Source organism: Typha latifolia, chromosome 15, assembly GCF_019914945.1.
Source record: "Typha latifolia isolate L0001 chromosome 15, TyphaL0001v2, whole genome shotgun sequence".
Taxonomy (NCBI): Eukaryota; Viridiplantae; Streptophyta; class Magnoliopsida; order Poales; family Typhaceae; genus Typha; species Typha latifolia.
In genome coordinates this window covers 4,337,726-4,359,455 of record NC_133100.1, presented here as the reverse complement: position 1 = coordinate 4,359,455, position 21,730 = coordinate 4,337,726, and the positions used below count along the sequence as shown (strand labels likewise).

At 36.5% G+C, this 21,730-nt stretch overlaps 1 protein-coding gene across 3 annotated transcripts in view; it reads right to left on the bottom strand.

The window, feature by feature from the left end:
• The window catches only part of LOC140801808 (F-box/WD-40 repeat-containing protein At3g52030), a 54,429-nt gene that overhangs the window by 12,199 nt on the left and 20,500 nt on the right, over positions 1 to 21,730 (bottom strand). For all 3 annotated transcript variants that reach the window (XM_073157106.1, XM_073157108.1, XM_073157107.1), the window contains exons 5-8: positions 18,905 to 19,008; positions 17,531 to 17,620; positions 10,423 to 10,565; positions 4,479 to 4,563 (exon numbers count right to left, since the gene is read on the bottom strand). In XM_073157106.1, coding sequence (XP_073013207.1) covers positions 4,479 to 4,563; positions 10,423 to 10,565; positions 17,531 to 17,620; positions 18,905 to 19,008 — 422 coding nt within the window. The remainder of the gene's footprint in view (positions 1 to 4,478; positions 4,564 to 10,422; positions 10,566 to 17,530; positions 17,621 to 18,904; positions 19,009 to 21,730) is intronic.

Below are 21,730 nucleotides of genomic sequence, written 5' to 3'. Positions count from 1 at the left end.
GGACGATGAGACTTGCCGAGCTTATTGACGGTAGAGGATGAGGAAGCTTGTCGAGCTTATTAACGGTGGAGGACGACGAGGCGGTAATTTGAGAGGGACTCAAGAGGTAAGCGCGTGAAAAGATTTAGGAATTGATGACAGTGTTTGTGTGAATAGTGCTCGATATATATACCGAGCCTATCGAGCCGAGCCTGAGCGAACTGATTTCGGCCCGAAAGTAATTTCGAGCCTTAAATGAGGCTCAGGCTCAGCTTATCTTCAGCTGAGCCGAGCTGAGCCCGAGCTTCAACCGAACCGAGCCCAAGCTTCAATCGAATCGAGCCCGAGCCACTTGTTTATTTTGACACCCCTAGCCGCCGCTCGGCGCATTTGAGCCTTTGATTGCCGCAGCCGCTGCTTGACACTTTCGCTTGCCGCCGCCGCTTGACGCCTTCACTGGCCGGCTCATGCCGACGCCAACTCACATAGTGGGGCGGCCGCCAAAACCGATTTTCAAAACACTGGACCTGCATAAATCCCGAGTGCGACGCCAGATAGGCTAATGGGTGGATTGTTATGATCCGTGTAAGAACTAAAAAAAAAGTGTTGAGAGAGAGGAGGGTGCACGTGCAGCCCCCTCCCCTCTCCCTCTCCGGCACGCGACGAGGCAGTCACAGAAAATCTCACCGAATCCAAATCTAATTTAGATTTGGATCTTTGCTCTATAAATTAAACCCTAATTTTTTTCTCTCCTTAATCCCCTCAGCCTCATCTCTTCTTCCTCTTCTCCTTTGCTTTCTTCTTTCTCACTATCGGAGTCACGCCGTGGAATCGGCATGCCGGAGTGCCACCGGAGCCATCAGAGACCACCACGGGACTCCTTAGTAAGCCCTCTCCCACCCCTCAAATTTAATTTCAGTTTAATAAAATAAAATGAAAATACCTAATTCGTGAGATTTTGGCTTCGTCGGCGAGTCACACCGGCTGGCGGCTTCGGGCCGCTGCCGCTCCATCACTAGAAGCGTCTTGCCATTGGCCTCATGCCGTGGGCGTTCACCTTTGGAGCCCTTGTGGCTCCGGTCGCCATTGGCCATGAAGTCGATCATCGTTCGCAGGTTCTCCACCTCGCGAGGACGACGGCATCGTGTGGGTGTCAGGAACTTAGGGCGCGGTCGACGAACCGTCACCCGCGATGGCCGCCGGCGTTTCTCTTTCTCTCTTTCTTTCTCTTTATCTCTCTCTCTCTTGCCCCTCAGTTCTTTTTCGATTTGGAGGAGGCAGACTCGGGCAACCCGAGTCTAGCCTTCTCCCTTTTAAGTTTTTGGATTCGGGTTGGGTTGGATCCGAATCCAAGGAACCTGACCCGGTTCCATTAGTTTAATTGGATTGGGCTTTGGGCCCAATCTATTTAAGAATTGGTTGGGTGGGCTACGGGCCAATTGCAGCCCAGCCCAACTGATTTGAGCTTATTTTGGCCCAAATTATTAATTTTTGAGTTAAATTGTAGAAATTTTTTAATAATTTTTATTTAAAAATGTTATTGTTATTTATTATTAAAGGTGGTGATTTTTAGCATGTGAGCTAAGGATTTGAGATTCAGTTGTCTTGCCTAGACTCAGGTGAGTGGGTTCACTCACATATTTATTTTTATTATATTTCGTACCTTTGTCGACCATGTAATTTTCCTGTGTAAAAATTATTTATTTCATCCTTACGTGCAAATTTAATTGTTGCATTTTCTGTGTGCATTTAATCTTATACTCGGTGCATCGCCATACCTTGTGCAAATATTAAATTTTAGTGAAAAGAAAAATAAGACTAGTATTGATACGACTTAGAGAACAGTCACGGTATAAATCGTTTGCGGTTTTTTGTGGTAACTCAAGTCTATCTGGAAGTCCAGGGGAAAGGCTAAAATCATATCACTGCGGTGACTTTCTTAGATGACTCTGGCGGGATTAGGGAACAGTCCTAGGATGAATAAGAAATTTTCTAGGTGACTCTAACTTCTCTCAATGGTTAGTAGAAAATACAGAATGTATTGATCACATGGTGATACCATCTGATGACCCTAACCGGATCAGCTATGAAGAAAAATCTCGAGTGTCATCTCGAAGTGATTTCTAATTCATATAGATCCACAGGGTATAGACCCATTAAGACATATGACAGTACAAATATTAAAAAGATGTTAATATGTTGAAATCGTGCAAGTTACAAGTTGTGACTCTCTATCGTTATCATTGTCATTATTTAAAGAGCATGCTTATTGCAAATTGTTATGTATATTGTTGATTTTTAATTTTTATTTTATTTTATTCAACATTAATAATATTTAGAATTTATTTAGTTTTCGAGTGGATTCCACTCACTGAGCTATAATTGTTGGCTCATGGATTTCTTTTTATTTATTTATTTATCTATCTCAGGTAATAGTCAGCGTGGCAACTAAGCGAGACGTACCCGGACTCCAACTCCACTTAGAATCCACCTATTTAGTTTTCCGCTCTTTTGGATTTTATGATTTAGATTAGAAGTTAAATTTATTTCGTTTAGAGACAAAAACAATGACATTATTTTATAATTATTGCAATTAGTTTAAATTTAATAAAGCAGATCTTCTTCGTTTATTTATTCTTGCCATTGTACACTTAGGAAGTATTAATAAGGTTTTGTGTATCTCAAGCATATTGAGGTGCATGGTCGGTCATGATTCCTATTTCGGGTCGTGACAATCCGACTATGGTAGTTAAGTTAATCGAGTGAAGTCGAATCGAGTTAGTTAGATTTTGCTTATTCCTTTAAATTTCAAATAAAACAGATGTAAGCCCAATAGGGTAAATTGGATCCGACCTACTATAATTATACTCCAATAAATATGAGAAGTCATAGGTTAGTTATCATAGTAGAATGAATATTGAGTTTAGCTATTTAGATCATCTTTGTTATCGTAGTAGATCTTAATCGTGTATCACTTCTAAGTTCCAAACCCTAGCCACCATCTTCTTTCATGAGCTACCTTACTTTACAGCCGTTCATCACCATCCTTGGCTATCCGTCACCCTCCTATAGCTGCCGCAACATCGAAAATTACCAATGTCCAAATTTTGACCTTTCCCTGCTGTTTTATTTTTAACTTTTCAGCTCGTCCTGAATCACGTGAAATGAGAGACAAAAGATCCCTAACTCGTGAGGCTATCATCCATAAAATTCTTAGAATTTTTCTACGAATAGATCGGTCTAAATCAGATTTGTAACATCTTTAGATTCAGTTTCAGCATAGGCTTCCAATCATGGATCAGATTTTATTTCAGATCTTTTTTTAGATCCAGTCTCGGCACAGGCTTCTGGATTGGATTTTATCTTCTCATTGTTTCGGACTCAATTGACAGGTATAACAACCGGTAACTTCTTTATGGACCTCACATCTAACTTGTTATTCGTAGATCAATTGTTGCTAATAGTCTTTATTGGAATTTCATAAAACTTATCAATTTTCTGCACAAAAACCTATAAAATTGGGTATCTGTTAGCCTTAATTTACCATCTTCTTTATAGTAATTTTGATTTCAATTTCAACTAGAGGAACTAGTAAGAGGAATCTTCTATGATTCGAACAATCTAAATCATTTTCTTGGAAGCAAGTCAACTTGCTTGTACCAAATACTATAGCATAGCTTCATATGTTTATTTAGAGGGCTTCTACTTGACCAGCTTGCTTTTATTTAAATTGTCTATTTGCTGATTTCTCTTAATTTAGTCACTTGCATATTTGTCCTGAATTAGTGAGTTTGAGGAGGCCTGATTTGGTCAAATACCCCCAAAAAGAAGATATCTTTACATTGATACAAACTTAAAACTTTGCAATTTTAAACTGCTCTCATCAACAACAAACATAGTGCTCCATTTACTATTTCCAAACAAACAGCCCAATTACCATCCAACTAGGCCATTCACTATGTTGTGGCAATTAAAGAAAATAAATAGAACAAGATTAACTATCCAAATTCCCTTATAAAGAAATAGAAACAAACAAACAAAAACAAAAGGGGACAAACACTACAGACTCAAATCAGCAATTGTCCAAATTGTTTTTCACAGAAGATTTTTGCAATAACCTAATCTCCAGATTCATCAACCAGCTTGGCAAGGTAAAATTAATGAGATTTACTGTGCAATCTGGTTCCTTAACTACTGAAAGTACTAGTGCAGCCGACTAATACACTTAGGATGCCTTCCTCTACTATAGGCACATGTAAGGAACTAAGGATGACTGCAGCAGATTGAGTCTCCCTATACTAAACTGCCAAAATAAAGCAGCCTTTGATTGGTGCTCCTTGTTTCACAGTTGCAACTCTAAATGAAGGTTCCCCCATGAAACAAGGGATGGGGAATAACAATGATCATCTACATGGTTACTTGTCAAAAACAAAATCAAGAGGAAATCTATCCTCATGCAACTTTTGGCATCAATATATAGCTATGTGATTGATACTAACCGAAAGTCCCAACAATGAGCATAGCCAGAAGTTGATCCCGCAAACAGTAAGAGGGAATTCATGTTAAAAGACAAGGTTTTCATCCCTGTTACAAACAAATGTCTTATATATCAGATAAGGTCATTCATTAAAAAATCTACCTCAACAAAAAGTAAGAGTCTTGAGAGAAATTATCAACTAAATAATGATTCGAAACAAAAGGCAGAAAGAGACTGAAAGGAAGTTGCTGGACACTAGAACTCAGGAGAAAAATCTCTTTTTTGAATATTCTGAATTTGCCGCACCCAACTCCTTAACCAAGAAAAAAATTCAACTGATCATAGCATATAATTTAAATGGCATAAACTCAGAAACTTGGCCATATAGCAGTGGCATATTTACTTTAGTACATGAATAGTTTTTCCTCTAACAATACAAGGAGGAATTAACATAAAAATTACACAGAAGAAATTCTGGCCTAAGGTTTGAAAAGGCTCATATACTTAAATATAATTTAAAATTTTGGAGGATTTGCGTATAACATTATACATATTAAGTGATTTTGTGGTTCCAACACTCACTTTACACTATTTGCAAAAAGTACCTTGCATTTATGAGGAAAAAGAGTTTCTTATTCTCAGCATTTACAACCGAACCAGACTATGGTTGTTAAGGTAAGCTTTAACCTATCAAGATTGCTAAAACTTGAAGAACTCAACCCTTTAGAAATTGGTTGTAGAACTAAAACAAATTAAGAGTTAACCACATGTCAAAGAAAAGTATAAGATAGGAGTTGGTTCTCTCCAATTGAAATTAACTTTGCTTATTATATACCAACAAATAGTGCTTCGATGGTCAAAAGGCTCAGCAGCACCGGTTCAATTGGTATAATATTAAGTTCCACTTGTTTCACAAGAAAAAAAAAGAGCTTTACCAATTATACAAAAGATTAAAAATGTACTACAGGACTAATGGAGACCGAGATGCCAAACAAGCCAACAACTTGGCCTAAAATTAAATCTATACTTCACAAAGCACCTAAGCAACTTTCTAGCCTAACTTAAATTTGCTTTTAATACCCTGCCTTTTCACATGTTTATGGTTCACACCCTACATTTTCAATATTTGCAAATCGCTCCTTACATTTTACCAAATATTTGCAGAACATTAGATTAACACTAATACTGTTCGAATAGATGGTATAAAAAGGGAATATTCCCCAGAATCAGCCGGTTTTAATTAAATCGGGTCAGATCCATTATGAATCTGAACCGAATCCGACCCGGGGACATCAATTATTGATGTCCCCAAGCTAGACCACTTTTTTGACTTCACTATTTTATCCTCATGCTTTTGAGTGGATTCTACTCACTGAGCTATAGTTGTTAGCTCATGAATTTTTTCACTTTTACTTAGTAAGATGCACCGGGACCCTACTTCCACTTAGGACCTACTCCTTTACCTTTCTATTCCTTGGGTCCTTATGTTTTAGACTATTTGTTAATTCAAATTGTTTAGAGACACATTAGTGATGACATTGGTTATTTTCATTACGATTGGCTTAAATTATATAAATTAAATTCTTTCTTTTATTAATTCTTGTCATTGTGCACTTTGAAAGTATTAGTAAAGTTTCGTGTATCTCAAGCATATTGAGGTTTCGTGTATCTCAAGCATTTTTGTTACTTGTGCTTATAATTAATATTATGCGTATGCTGGCCATTGTTATTAATTATTGAGCTTTGATATTTACTAAAGTTGGTCAATGATCATCAAAATATGGATATTGGTATTATTAATTGACACATGTATTTTGATTTAATCATCTTTAAGCTCATTCTCCTGTTTGTTTTCCTTCCTATATAATAAATGCACCAAAGGATCTTCGTCAATTATGCTCTCCTATGTGAATCCACTTGTCTAAGGCTCGATTTTACCAAGGTTCCCAGTTTCGGTCGAGATCGGCCGTTTCGGCTGATCCCGACCGAAACGGGTGGGAACGGGTCGGATCCGACCCGGATCCGACCCAGGGGACATCAATAATTGATGTCCCCACCCCCCCACCTGCCTCTCTCCTTTTTCTCTCTCTCTTTCTCTCTTTTCCTCTCTTTCCTCTCTTTCTCTCTTTTCTTTCTTTCTCTCTTTTCTTTCTTTCTCTCTTTCTCACGGATCTCTTACTCTCTTTCTCACCGGTGACTGAATAGTGAGTAGATCTCCATCTCTCCGGTGATCTCGACCTCCGGCGACGTTATCCGACGACCTCGATCTCCGGCGACCTTCGGTAAGTTTTTTTTTCAGTTTTTTTTTTCCATTGTCTTTGCCGCACTCCGGCAAAGGTGTCGCCGCACACCCGCAGCAAGCATCTTCTTCTTCTTTTCGTTGCAGTAGAGAGTAGAGACTATATTTTATTTTAATTTTTATTTATGTTTTTTAGTTGCAGAGCTAAAATATCAATGGCTCCGAAAGAGAAGTCATATGATACCGACATTGGGTGGCAACATTGCAGCACTATTGGGCAAGATAAAAGACGCGTTAAATGCAACTGGTGTGGAAAGGAAATGAGTGGTGGTGTCAGCCGTTTGAAAGAACATTTAGCTGGAAGACAAAGAAATGTAGCAGCTTGCACTCAAGTGTCTTTGGAAGTTAAAAAAGATGTTGGCTCATTTAATTGGCAAAAAGAAGGATAAACAATCTGCACAACAAAGAGAGTCAATGATTCGTGAAGAATTGATGCATAATACTGTACACATTGATGATGATAGCAGTGAGCAAAGTGAGGAGAATGAGGAGGATAGACAGATGAGGAGGGCAATGAAAGAGAGCAGAAATATGCATAGAGAAGAGGAAGAGATGAGAAGAAGCACTGGTGGTAATTTTCAGAGATCTGGATCAGTTAATATACGAGGAGAGAGAGAATATGGGGGCAGTAGTTCTACCCATAGGACTCCTGGTGTTACAGCAGAGTCTGAAAATATTGGACCAATGGATACATATCTTCAAAAAAAAAGGGGTCGTACACAGACTTCAATCAAGACAGCTCTCAAAAGAATTAAAAATGCAAAGAAACACATTGGTAAAGCTATCTCTAAATTTTTCTTCTACAACCATATTCCTTTCAATGTAGCTGATAGCCCTTACTATCACACTATGGTGGATGCTATACAATCAGTAGGGCCTGGTGTTCTCCCTCCTAGTTCAAATGATATTGCTACTAAATATCTTAACTCAAATGTAGATGAACTTTATACTTATATTGAGACATTTAAACGGTATTGGGATGAATTTGGTTGTACACTGATGTGTGATGGGTGGAGTACACAAAACAGAAGAAATATAATTAATTTCTTAGTATACTCTGGCATGGGGACAATATTTTTGAAGTCTGTGGATGCTACTGCTCATTTCAAAAATGCAGATTATATTTATCAGTTGATGGATGAGGTGGTACAAGAAATTGGTGAAAAAAGAGTAGTCCAAGTGGTTACTGATAATGGGGCAAATTATAAAGTCGCTTTGGAAATTTACCGATGATTAAAAGACCTCATTTATATTGGACGCCATGTGCTGCACATTGTATTGATCTGATGTTAGAGGATATTGCAAAAGAGCCTGAAATTAACATGGTCATATGTGAAGGTTAGAGGTTAACAAATTTTATATATAACCATGGTTGGGTTCTTAATTTACTCAGGCAGATGACTGGTGGTAGGGAGATCATCAGACCCGGCGTCACTAGATTTGCCACTCACTTTTTAGCTTTGGAGAGCATCATGCGCTACAAGGATGATATTATGCGGATGTTTACATCACAGGAGTGATCTATGAAAATTAAGAATATGAAACCTAAAGATAAATCTTTAGGTGAAACTTTGAAAAATATGGCTCTTGGAAATACATTTTGGGATAATATTACAATTGCCACCGCAAAGATTTGAGCTCTCTTGTCAAAATATTAAGACTTTGTAGAAAGTGATGACAAGTCCGAGATGGGTTTCTTATATGAGGCAATGGACATAGCTAAAGAATCAATAAAAAAAAAAAATGTGGGCCAAAGTTATAGGAAGTGGTGGAAGATGATTGATTCTAGATGGAACAAACAACTACATAGAGATATACATTTCTTTGGTAAGCATGCTTTTAAGTTCTAAGTTTTAATTTACTTTTATTTATGAATATTTAAAAATTTGAATGCTTACAATTTACAAATTTTAAATTTCTATAGGGTATTTTCTTAATCCAAGATTTCAATTCTCTAAAAATGTCAATAATGATAGTGAAGTCTTGTTGGGGTTAGAAAGGTAATCGGCAAGCTTGAGCCCGATATTCATAAACAAATCCCGTGCGATAAAGAAGTGAGTTATGATTCAATTAAATAATTTTATTATTATTTGTTTCAAGTTTTAACTTTCAATATAATCAATAAGCTAATAATATATTTCTGATTTCAGATGGAGAGATATAGATTGAGAGCTGGGCAATTCAGTACTGCTAAAGTTGCTACAGCTATATCTCATAACACTCCAGCTGAATGGTGGTCTATTTATGGATGGAAGGAGGCACCAAATTTGACGCCAATAGCAAAGAAGATTTTAAGTCAAACTGTGTCTTCATCACAGTGTGAAAGAAATTGGACTACTTTTTCCTTAATCCACACAAAAACACGCAACCGACTGACAATGGAAAGATTGGAGAAGTTAGTTTTTTGTCATTATAATATGAGATTGAGGGAGAGAAATTTAAAAAGAAAGGCAGAAAATGAACAACTGATTGATTTAAATCATGTTTTTGATGAAGAAGACCCTTGACTCCATGGATCGAGAAATGGAGGACAAGGTTATTAGATTTACGAGAGATAACCCATAGTTAGATGAAATATTGGGAGAGATCACGACGAGGCGCGAGGCCGGTACGAGTCATAGTCCCGATGATACATATGGTGGTGAGATCGTTCCATCTAAATTTGTTGAGGAAAGTCAAGGAGGCATAAGGAGTGAAGACAAAGGCGAGGATATATATACATATCACGACGTCGTCATGAGATGCATTTTGGTTCCTATGATTATGGTACATCGAGTATTTATTGTTTGGAGCCATCACAAGATCCATATGCTAGTTATTATCCTCGTATCCTCGTATTCTCAGCACAAGATCCAAATTTGGTTATTATCCTCCTCAAACGCAAGTCACACAACAAGATCCAAATGCTGGTTATTATCCTCCTTAAACGCAAATCACACAACAAGATCCATACAATATGACTAGTATGATGGAATCACTTTTTGGAGCATCAGGTCCCAGACATCAATATTTACAAACTTATGGTGATTATGATAATGAAGACTATAGAAATTTACGAGAACCAGCTCGGTATTCAACAAAGTTTTAAATTTTGAGTAAGTTAATACATTTTTTTAAGTTTTTAGACTTCATATGTGAGTAATTTTTGTTTTCTTATTTTTTGTCATTTTTCTAAATTTTTCTGCATTTTTAAATAATATTTAGAATTTTATATAATTAAAAAATAGTCCGATCCGATACGAACGGCCGATACGGCCGATACGTATCGTTTATCTGGACGGCCGATACCGATCCCGATCCCGATACTGGGAACCTTGGATTTTACACATCAATTGAGATGTCAATTGATGGCGTTGCTACTTAAATGTTACGCTGGACTGCTTAACTAATAATCAACCAAACACGAGTGTACACTCGGTCATTTAACTAGTACCATAAGTATAGCCATATATCAAAATAGTTCATTGGCAAGAATGAGCAATAACTGAATTTTTCATGGCATTCCTTTAATTGGGAACATTTGGCATAAAAAGAGCCATTTCCATATAACATGTCTTTTCCCACATAGTAATCCAATTTGGTAAGTAATTTAGCATAAATATCTGAACTTAAGAAGCAAATTAATTCATCAACTAAACCAATAATGTAATATGGCTTACAAGATTACCTGTTGGTGCAAACGATGATTTCAGAAAAGCCAATCGTTCACCAGAGGTGAGATCTGCAACAGCTATTGTTCCAAATGAAGAACCACCGACTATCAATTGGTCATCTGTAATTGTCAAGCATGTCACTAGTCCGGACTGCAGCCTGGAAAGAAAATTAAGGTGTCACCTATACTGATAGTATTGTACATTACACTTATCTTGATCTTCTTATTCTATCCAAGATCAGTCTCAATGAGTCGAATAAAAATGCCATAAAGATATACAAATGAATCGCAAAGCCTATATATATATATAGTTGTAGAGCTGTGCAAGCGAACCAATAGTCGAGAAGGTCAGACTATATCAATCAAAGAAAGGAGTTGGGCATGTGAGTTGGCCAATCAGTAGAGACCTCATCCTGTTCATGTGGATCAACAGGAACCCTGCGGCGGAAGAGAGCAAGTGCTGAACTGGGATTATCTCGTCTTGCTCTAATGTATACGTAGGCTCGACTTGTCGGTAGATTCTATTCATAGGGTTCAATGTGAGTGGTTCATCGCGGACTTAATGTTTTTAAGCGTTTTGGCAAGTCTACGGGGTACTCCAACTTCTTCGCAAGATGAAGTAAGCCTCAAACTAAAATTAGTATAAAAGTAAGAAAGAGAGAACTTTCACTAGCACTTAAAGAAAAGCTTTCTTGATAAAGTCTCACTTCTTTTTATTAATTTAAATTTTAAATAAAATACAAGTAGTAGATTCAAACCCTTATATAAAAAAGAAAACTTAGCTACTAAGTTACCCTAACAAATATCTTTCCTAGATATTTAGAAGGGAATGGATAAGATTAAAGAGGTGTCGTCCTTTACCTTAGCGATCCCATATGAATACCATATTGCATGTGTGTTGTTAGATAAATGGGATAAATGACTTTATTGAGAATGTATCTACGCCTAGCAATCAACTAGGCTTGATAAAACTCAAAATAATTATAATAATATATATATAATATAAGCAATACTTTCTATCATAGATAGGCATGCCAGCACACCCGGTATCGACCGACACTTGCAGTGCCGGTAGAGGCACAGCACTTGGCACGGTCGCGTGCTAGTCATGTGCCGATTTGGAGAACTTTTTTGTTAATTTTTCCTATTTCCATTAATCATTATTAAATCAACTTTACTCATTTTCTTAACAAACATGATATGACATATAGAACCCAATTTTTTTAACCTTTTCTTATTTCCATCAATCATCATTAATTAACTTTATTAATTTTTCATTTGTTATTTTCTATTTTTCATCGTCATCATTTAACAAACATGAAATAACAACTCATTTTATCATTTGTTATTCTCTAATTTTCATTATCATCATTTAACAAACATGGAATGACAATTCATTTATCATTTTTGAAAATTGGAATGACAACTCATAAGTAATTTTCATTTGTCATTCTCTAATTTCCAATCAAATCATGAATTATCATATTTTGTCATTTAATCTTATTTTCTTTTTTGTCTTTTTTTTTATTTCCATTCATGAACTCTTTTAAATGTTTCTAAAACTCTCATAAACTGTTTAATGCAATTAACTCTTCTCTCTCTCAACTCCAACCGTAGCAGTCTTTATTCTTTACATTTCACTTTCGATTTTCTTAATAACTTCCACTATGGTGATCTTATTTGACGATGACGAGCGTGATGTTAAGCTTCCGTGGTAATTTTCTCCAAGAATTTTTTCATAGCTTGTGTGGTTGTGAGATAATTTTTTTCTTTTAATCTCTTAAGTTTTTACTTTTTAATTTACATTTTAAAATTAATTTGGGTGTACAAATACTAAATCTAGCTCAATTTTGTTAGATCTATTATTTGTAAGAGTTTTTTCATATAAATCTAACATTTTGGAGCTAGATCTATGAAAAAAATACTCTTTCAAATATCAAAATCAAAAGTAAAATAAGATTTCCTTCAAATAGTTCCCCAAATTTCAAAAAATCCATAATTATTATGTCAAATTAATTAAAATTTGATCAAAATTAGTATATGAACATGTTAGATTTACTTCATATGAGTTGATTTATCAAATTTTATAATTTTACCTAAAATTTCTGCATAATTAAATTTCTCCAAAAAATTTCCCCAAATTTTGAAAATCCAAAATTAATATGCCGAATTAATTAAAATTAGATGACAATTGGTATAAGAACATATTAGATTTACTTTATATGAGTTGATTTGAACTCAAAATTTATAATTTTACCTAAAATTTCCAAAAAAAAAATTCTAAATTTTAAAAATTTGAAATTAATATGTCAAATGAAATTGGATGACAATGAGTATTATAACATGTTAGATTTACTTCATATTAGTTGATTTGAACTCAAAATTTGTAATTTTACCTAAAATTTATAAAAAAAATTTAATTTCTGTATAATTAGATTTCCCCAAAAAATTTCCCCAAATTTTAATAATTCGAAATTAATATGTCAAATTCGTATGACAACTGGTATAAGAACATGTTAGATTTACTTCGTATGAGTTGATTTGAACTTAAAATTTATAATCTTACCTAAAATTTCTGCATAATTAGATTTCCCTAAAAATTTTCCGCAAATTTTAAAAATCCGAAATTAATGTCAAATTAATTGAAATTGAATGACAATTGATATAAAAAGTTAAAAACATGTTAGAGTTACTTCATATGAGTTGATTGAACTTAAAATTTATAAATTTACCTAAATTTCTATATAAATAGATTTCCCTAAAATATTTCCCCAAAAATATTCTCCAAATTTAAAAATGCGAAATTAATATGTCAAATTTATTGAAATTGGATGATAATCAATTTAAGAACATGCTAAATTTACTTCATATGAGTTGATTTGAATTCAAATTTATAAATTTACCTAAAATTTCTGCATAATTAGAAATAGAGAAATTAGCAAAAAATATTGTCTACTCAATTTTTTTATTTAAATTTTTTAAATTTTATTTTATTTTATTTGCCTTTAGATGGCTGACTCAAAACCTACTCAAGAACCTGATATTGGGTGGGGACAGGGAAAGATGGTTGGAGGGAATAGATTTAATTAGTAGTGTGACGATTGTAAGATGATTCGAAGGGGTGGAGGGATAAGTCGTTTGAAGAAGCATATAACCGGTGGCTTTCCAAAAGAATCCAAGTATAAGAAGGTGACACAAGTGATTCAAACGGCAATGAAAGCTAATCTAAATAGTGTTTAGGCAGCCAAAAAAGCTGCAAAGTAGAAACAAGCTAACATAGATAGACGAATAGAGTACCACACAGTTGATGAATATGAGAAGGAAGATGATATGAATCCGAGAGGAACAATGGTAAGCAAGAGGATGTGCATAGGCATAGGAGACAAATTTTAAATCAATACAAATAACTGCGTAATACATAATATTAATTAACGAATTATGATAAATTTAAGGATTATTGCGATCATGAGTAAGGGCTGATACATAAATGGAATAATTGCATAATACATAAGCAATAAGACGTATTTAAAACTATATATCATGAATTAGGATGATATATAATGAGTAGCGTAACATAAATATGTTCAATTACAATGCATTCCATCCTTAATCTATATATTACGATATTAGTTTACTTATTACATAGGACTATATACACTAAATGAGCGAAATAACTTTTTTTTTTGAAAGAAAGTCCGTAGACTGATGATTCATTCCATTTAGCAAATACAACTTGATACTAAAAAAAAAGGGAAAATAGGGTGACAACCCTTTTACATGTCCTTCACTTGGCTGACAAACAGACTAAACCACGAAGAAGTACAGTATCAAGTTAAGCATGATACAAGCTATCTTGCAAAGAAACAGAGGGGATAGGGCAATAGTCCTGGAAACAAGCCTCCCACTTCATCAGTAGCACCACAAAGAGAAGCATCAAGAAGCTTGAAAAAGTAACGCATGCAGAGGTGATTCAACGTCCTATGGCATAATCAACACCATAGTAGACTTGAAATGCAAACCTACGACACTAGCAACAAGAACTACAACAAAAAACAATCTAGAGATGAAGCTGGCTAAGCCAAGCTAAGCCAGGCTAAGCCAGAACATCAAACATTGCAAGAACAACCTCCCACAATAAGAACCCACAACAAGCAATGCTTTACAAACACAAGAACAACAAACCCTAACAGACAAGGCAATGCTCCCCGACCACCATCGACATGAAGGCTTCAGTCAGCAAAGAGAGGGGAAAGTGGAGGTGGAGGTGGCGGCAATAGAGGTTCTAGCATTTGTTGGTGGAAAGAAGAGAGCAAGCCGAGTTAAGTCGAGTTAGTTAGTTAGCTTTATCTTATTGTTTTGAATTTTAAATGAATCGAATAATCCGCATATGAATCTGATCCACTAGATATTTTTACTCCTATAAATAGGAGTGGACATGTGTTGATAACGATCGTTGAAAGAATCTGAGTTTAGCCAAGCTAATATTTTTGTCATTATCTTTTACCGTAGCCATTACATCGCCTTTATCTTTCTAGGAGTAGATCATAGCCGTAGAAGCATTCCGATCTTCCAAACCTTAACCATCTTCCTCCAACAACATCCACCCTACCTTACGGCCGTTCACCATCACCCTTAGCCGTCCGCCATCCTCCGACGACTGCCACAATGTTAGTTAATTATTGTTCTGCTCTATTTAACCTTGCTCCACTATTTTATTATTATCTTTTCATCTAGATGTCGGATTCTCGTGAAACTAGATCTATTATAATTTAACTTTTGAGCTACCTCCATATAAATTTTCACAATTTTTTTACGTCCAAATCGGTCCAGATCTAGTTCGTAACATTAGTATCAGAGCCGACGTTCCTCGGACGATGATTATCACACGATCCAAGACGAACGAACGATGACGAGCTGCCAGCATAGGCAAAATTATTTTTTAAAGAATTTTTGGCCGAATCGAAGGAGAGATCCAAAAGGATAGCAAAGGAGGTCTAAACCACCATTATGAACCCAATTCAGGCCTTGACGGCAGTTCTCCTAGCCCATCATGGCCAACCCGCACCACCAACACCGTCGGCCACGACGAAATCTAGCCACCCATGACAAGAAAACCCAAGCCGTGAAGGAGGGGGCGAACCAGCCAAAACCGCGGCCTCGACCCTTCCTCCGGCTGTGGTGGAGACCCCTCCGGTACTGCAGGCCCTCCTAAACCCCAATGCGATGTTAGAAAAGCCCCCAGCGACGACCCCAACGCTACCTTCCTCAACCAAGGTGGAAGCTAGGGCCGAAAAACCTAGATTTCCACCGGCTACTATCTCGCCACTTCTTGCCCCCGCGGCCACATCTAGTACCTACCACGGGACCCTCGCACCTGAGCTAACCTGATGGTAGCTAGAGCAGAAGGCTAGAAGAGCGCTGTCGACGAGCCTACTCGTTGCAGCAAAACTACGGCAGGTGGCCGCGGGTCCGACTTTCCAATGACCACCGACGGCCATGATCAGCTCCCACTGGCCGACTGCAAAACTGTGGTAGCCACCGTAGTCGCCGACGACCACACTCGCGGCGATATTGCCCAAGCGAAGCAACGTCAGGGTGGCTTCGGTAGGCTTCGCTGCCATCAGGGCTCCACGGCAATGGGACTACGGCCACCAACCGTAGCGGCCGAGGTCCAAGGCATAGTTTCTAGTTTTGGCCGATCCCTATCCGGGCCGAAACTAGCCAGTTGGCTAGTTTCGGCCGTACAAGCGGCTGCTAGCTGCAGCCATCTGCAGCAGCAGCTGTCAGCTGCTAGCTACAACTGTCAATTGCTGCTGACAGCAGCAACTAGAGAGAGAGCAGCTAGAGAGAGAGAGAGGGAGAGAGAGGGAAAGAGGAAGAGAGAGTGAGGAAGAGAAAGGGGGAGAGAGAGAGAGAGGGAAAAAGAAAGAGAGAGTGAGGGAGAGAGGGAAAGATAAAAAATAAAAAAAGAGGGTGAGAGGGGGGGGAGAGAGAGAGAGAGAGGGAAAGATAGAAAGAAAGAAAAAGTGTGGGAGAGAATGAATATTTCAGACTAACAGTTAGAGGGATAGGAAAGAAGAGAGGGAGGAAGAGAGATTTTTACTTTTTAGGCTTTATATGAGTAATTATTATTTCTTATTTTCTTCTAATTTTTTCTAAATTTTTAGAAATTTCTCAACATTTTTAAATAATATTTAGAATTTTATTTAATTAAAATAGTCCGATCCAATACAGGCGGCCGATACGGCCGATACGTATCATTTTTCCGGATGGCCGATCCCTATCCCGATACCAATTTTTGGAACCTTGGTCTGGGGACCCGCCAGCGAGGTGCCGCGGCCACCGCTGCAGCCACCTAAGCCCAAGCTTGATATTTGGACAAGGTGTCGGAAGTTCCAGCTCGTGTACTAGTCATTTTAAGGACAAGGTGTCGGAAGCGTGGTAGATTGTTACAATCTAACCATATGGGTTAAGTCAAGTTGAGTCAAGTTAGTTAGTTAATTTTATCTTATTGATTTAAATTTTAAGTAAATCGAATAATCCGTATGTAGATCCGATTCGCTAGGAATTTTTACTCCTATAAATTGGAGTGGACATGTGTTAATAATAATCATCGAAGGAATCTGAGTTTAGCCAAGTTAATATTTTCGTCTTTATCTTTTACCGTAGTCGTTATATCGTCTTTATCTTTCTGGGAATAGATCATAGTCGTAGAAGCATTCGATTTTCCAAACCCTAGCCATCTTCGACATCCGCCGCAATGTCGGTTAATTACCATTCTGCCCTATTTGACCTTACTCCACTATTTTATTATTATCTTTTCATCTAAATGTTGAATTCTCGTGAAACTAGATCCAACCCTAACTTTCGAGGCTACGTCCATATAAATTTTCACAATTTTTTTACGTCCAAATCGATCCAGATCTAGTTCATAACATCATCTCTTGTCTATATCTTTTCTACGAACATGTAGTATTATTTAACATATTATGATATGAGTATTTTCCCATAGTAAACTAGAAGGAAAGAACATGCTAAAGATAACTTAGTGATCAATAACTAGTGAAATCCAATTCGAGACCATCATAATGGCCTGCCAAATACCTAATTTTATAGTACATACCTAATAATTCTTGAGCAACTCCGGCTATACATATCAAATACATGGGTTCTTCCATCCTCACAACCAATCACAACCTCCGGATCAACGTAACTGAAAAAAAAACAGAAAAGAAAAGGTAACAACGAGAGTAATTAAAATATTAGTAAATGGAACACATGGATGAGAAAATAATATTATTGGGACAAAACTTATATAGCAAACATACATAAACATGCAGAACATATTAGAACCATAGATTGTCATTCCAATCAGCAAGGACAGCACAGTTAGACAGATAAACAATGCCAATCAATTACCGCCACTGTAAAAAAGTTTAGTTCGAATGGAAGTCAAATTAAAGTTATTCTATTGGGATGAACCATGAATTTGAAGGAGAGTGAAATTAGGATTTCAAGCCACTTAACTTTTTGATGAATAAGTTAGAGATGTGGTTAAATGGTTACCATCTATATGCTACAAAAATATAATAAAACATAATCATCCATAGGTATATATTTTATTTGTAGAGACTTGTATCTATATTATATATTATAAATGTAATATATACCTGATGTATCCTCATATTTCAAGATTTGTTGTATTGACATATCCATATCCTGTTGTATCCGTATATCATATCCAAATCCATGTATCTTTGCATCCTAAAGAGTTAACAAAGTTGTAAGACCTAGTACATCTGACGCTGCAACCTAATTGAACCTAAATAAAGACGATTTTCTGTCAGAAATAGTTATAGTATTTATACTTTATACATTTACTTCGCTGGAAGTAAAATAATGCATAATTAACATTTAGCTGCAAATGCCAGTCAACAATGGCATTGTAGCATATTTACTTTGTACACAGTCAATCCAAGACTTAGAATATTTAATCAAATAAGAGAAGAAGAGTTTAATGGATGAGTGGAAAATTAAATAGCATTGAACAAACAAAATGGCGATAAGGCCCATATAAGGAATATCCTTCTGAATCATTTTATTGCAAAGGAAGAAGTGCACAGAAGTCATGCAAATGATGATATACAGTAAATGCTCGGCGTAACCAGTGTCAAGATCCGAATTCACTAGAGGGGTCAATTAGCTCAATTTAGAACCTTGAGACGATAAAACCATATCGAAATATCCAACAAATCCCAACATAATTACAATTGCTCAGAAGTGTTCTTTTAAATCAAAGCCCTACTTCTCTCCAAAATTTCAAATTGCTGAAGTGTCTAAAAGTGGCATGTTCTATAATATGCTATTTCCATCCTAAAACCTTTGAACAGTATTTTCCTTACCACATTACACAATTACTTGCAAAGAAAGAAAAATACTTTGTTACAGTAAACTGAAGAAAAGCAGCAATTCCAAAAAGAGCAATCACGATGCTCACCTCATGCATAAACAACGCGTGAAGATACCTTGACGTGATTGAAATATACCCTTTTTCCCATCACGTCTCCATATGCAAAGTCGAGAACTAGTCAAACCAACAATCTAAAAAATGAAGAAAGAATTACATATCATAATGGTTATAAAATGATATTTTGATGCTTAATCTTGAACCATTAGAACTAATTCATACAAAGGATACATGTCCATAATGGACAGTGCCAGCTTGCATGCAAGGGCTCTAGATCCCAAACAAATTTCACTAGGTTTCTAGGGACTGCTGTAGGCTATATTAGACTCTACAGCCCTATGCAGAACCCCGGGCGCCGTTGATTACCTACAGGGACTAGAATCCTTACATGCATCCTGTAGGGAACCCTAGATCCTGGAGAAAACAATGCATGGGGCTCTAGGATTTCAGCCATGAAAGCATATCACACCTCGGCCAAAATCTTGTCAGCAGGTCATTGGCACAACACTTGCCAAGCAAGCAAAATGACACCCAAAAAGTAATTCATTGCTTCATACTTCTTGGGTATGTGAAGAGTACACTTGTAATAAACTTGAAATTACAATTGTTCGTTTAAGATAGAATAATATGTAAGGCAGCACATGGAAAATTTCACAAGTGTGTATACACTACACAAATATAATTTTTATTTATTTGTTATCCTGTTATCACATACGTGCATTTCAAGTAATCAAATAGCATATGGAAATAACGTCTTAAAATATAGACACATTGGAGTCATCCTAATTAGGTGTAAATGTTATTATAGTCTATGATAATTTATCTTTAATGACAATTTGATGCAAGACAAAATAACTCTTAACACCAAGATGTAGGACAACTTAGGGTTTGTACATATATGTGTATCAAGTTTGCAACCTTTCCAATTGATTTCATCCAACATTATCAAAAGTTGCAGCATGAAAGACTTGCTCTCACAGGGAATCAATCAGATCCATGGAGATAACTTGACTCGATCACCTTAATGTTGGGAGAAGAAAGAGAAGTGAAAAGACAGCAAAATATAGATAATTTTCAGATTTATAGGGCTATTTTGGTGAGGATATTTATGATTTAGGTTTCACAATAGGCTTTAACGACAACTATCTCATGTTTACAAAGAGGGACGAGCAGGGTTTTCTTGCAGTAAATACAGAAAAGCAGTATTAGAAAGATTCATCCAACAGGAAGGGGTCAAACAGAACACTAAGCAAATTTAGAACTAGCCAGATCTGATCTATTTTGCTCAGATCAAGCAGAAGAACATGAAAACAATAAGAATAGGTAACCAAATACAGAGCAAGAAGAAAAAAAGGTACAGGAAGAAAGAGAAAAGGATAACTATTCGATTCACTGCTCACCAAAAGTATCCCAAATATCTAGCTTCATATGGCTCTACCCACAAAGGTAAATAGTTAGGCCTTGTTCACTTGTGGAATAAGGTCTATTCTAAAATAAATATTATTATTTTAATACCAGATAAAGAGAGCTAATACCAATATAAATTATTTTGGTTCAATTTTAGTATAAGAAGTAATAATTATATTTAACATGACATAAAGTTGATATTAAAGTATTGAAAAATAATGAATTTTTATTAGGAATTGGTAATGTTTTATACCAAATAACAAGTAGTAGTAATATATATAATTATCTAAATTTATAATATTTTTTATTACAACTATGGATTTAAAATATTCATATACCCGTACTATAAGAAAATAACCATGCACTACAAGGTAATATAAGGTTATAAACCCATACTAGGGGAAATTAGCTTTGCATTGTACATAAGTACCTTGCACTCCACATAAACTAACCATGCACTCCAAGGAAATAACTATACACCGAGGGTAATGTGGGGCTATAAGCCTGCATTGTGAAAAAATAATCCCTCTATATAAAATAACTATGCACTGCGGGTAATACGGAGTTATAAGCCTGCACTGTAGGAATATAACTCTGTACTCTATATAAAATAATCATACTTTGCGAGGAAATAATCATATTTTGCAAGGTAATTTTAGACTAGCGCGTGGTTATAAGCCCGTACTATAAGAAAATAATCTCGCACTACAATAATATTTTGAACATCACAAGGAAATAACCATCACTTGCCAATTGACCAAAACAATTAAAGAAACCTTAAAACAATGCATCCTCGCCGCAACACGTTCAAATGGGCCCGAGGTTGTTCGAACAGGCAAAACTCGTTATCTGTATTTGCGAATGCGTGCAGGCGTTCGAACAGGGTGTTCAAACGGGTCTGAGGTCGTTTGAATGGGAAAATCCCATTTTCTATATTTGCGAGCGCGTCCAAGCATTCGAATAGCGTGTTTGAACACGAGTCCCTAGTGTTCAAACGCACCCTGACAAAAGGCTTTATTCGTCAAACAAAATTTATTTATTTCATTACAACTTAGTCCAACCCTAGTTGAATCAATTCTGTCAGAACCAGAAAAAAAAAAAATTGGGGGTTGAGAGAGGAGGGTGCACGTGCTCTGCACGTGCAGCCCCTCCCCTCTCCCTCTCCGGCGCGACGAGGCACTGATAAGGGGGGATTTCATCTAATCCAAATCGGATTAGATTTGATCCTCTTCTAATCTGTAAATTAAACCCTAATCCTCTCTCTCCTCAACCCCTCCCCCAGTCTTCTTTTCCTCCATCGTTTCCTTTCTCTTCTCTCCGTCGGAGTCGTCGCTGTGGGATCAGATCGCCGGAGCATCGCCGGAGGATTTTAGGACCACCACACTCCTCCCCGGTGAGCCCTCTCTCATCCCTCTAGTTTAATTTAAATTTAAATAGGTAAATCAGAAA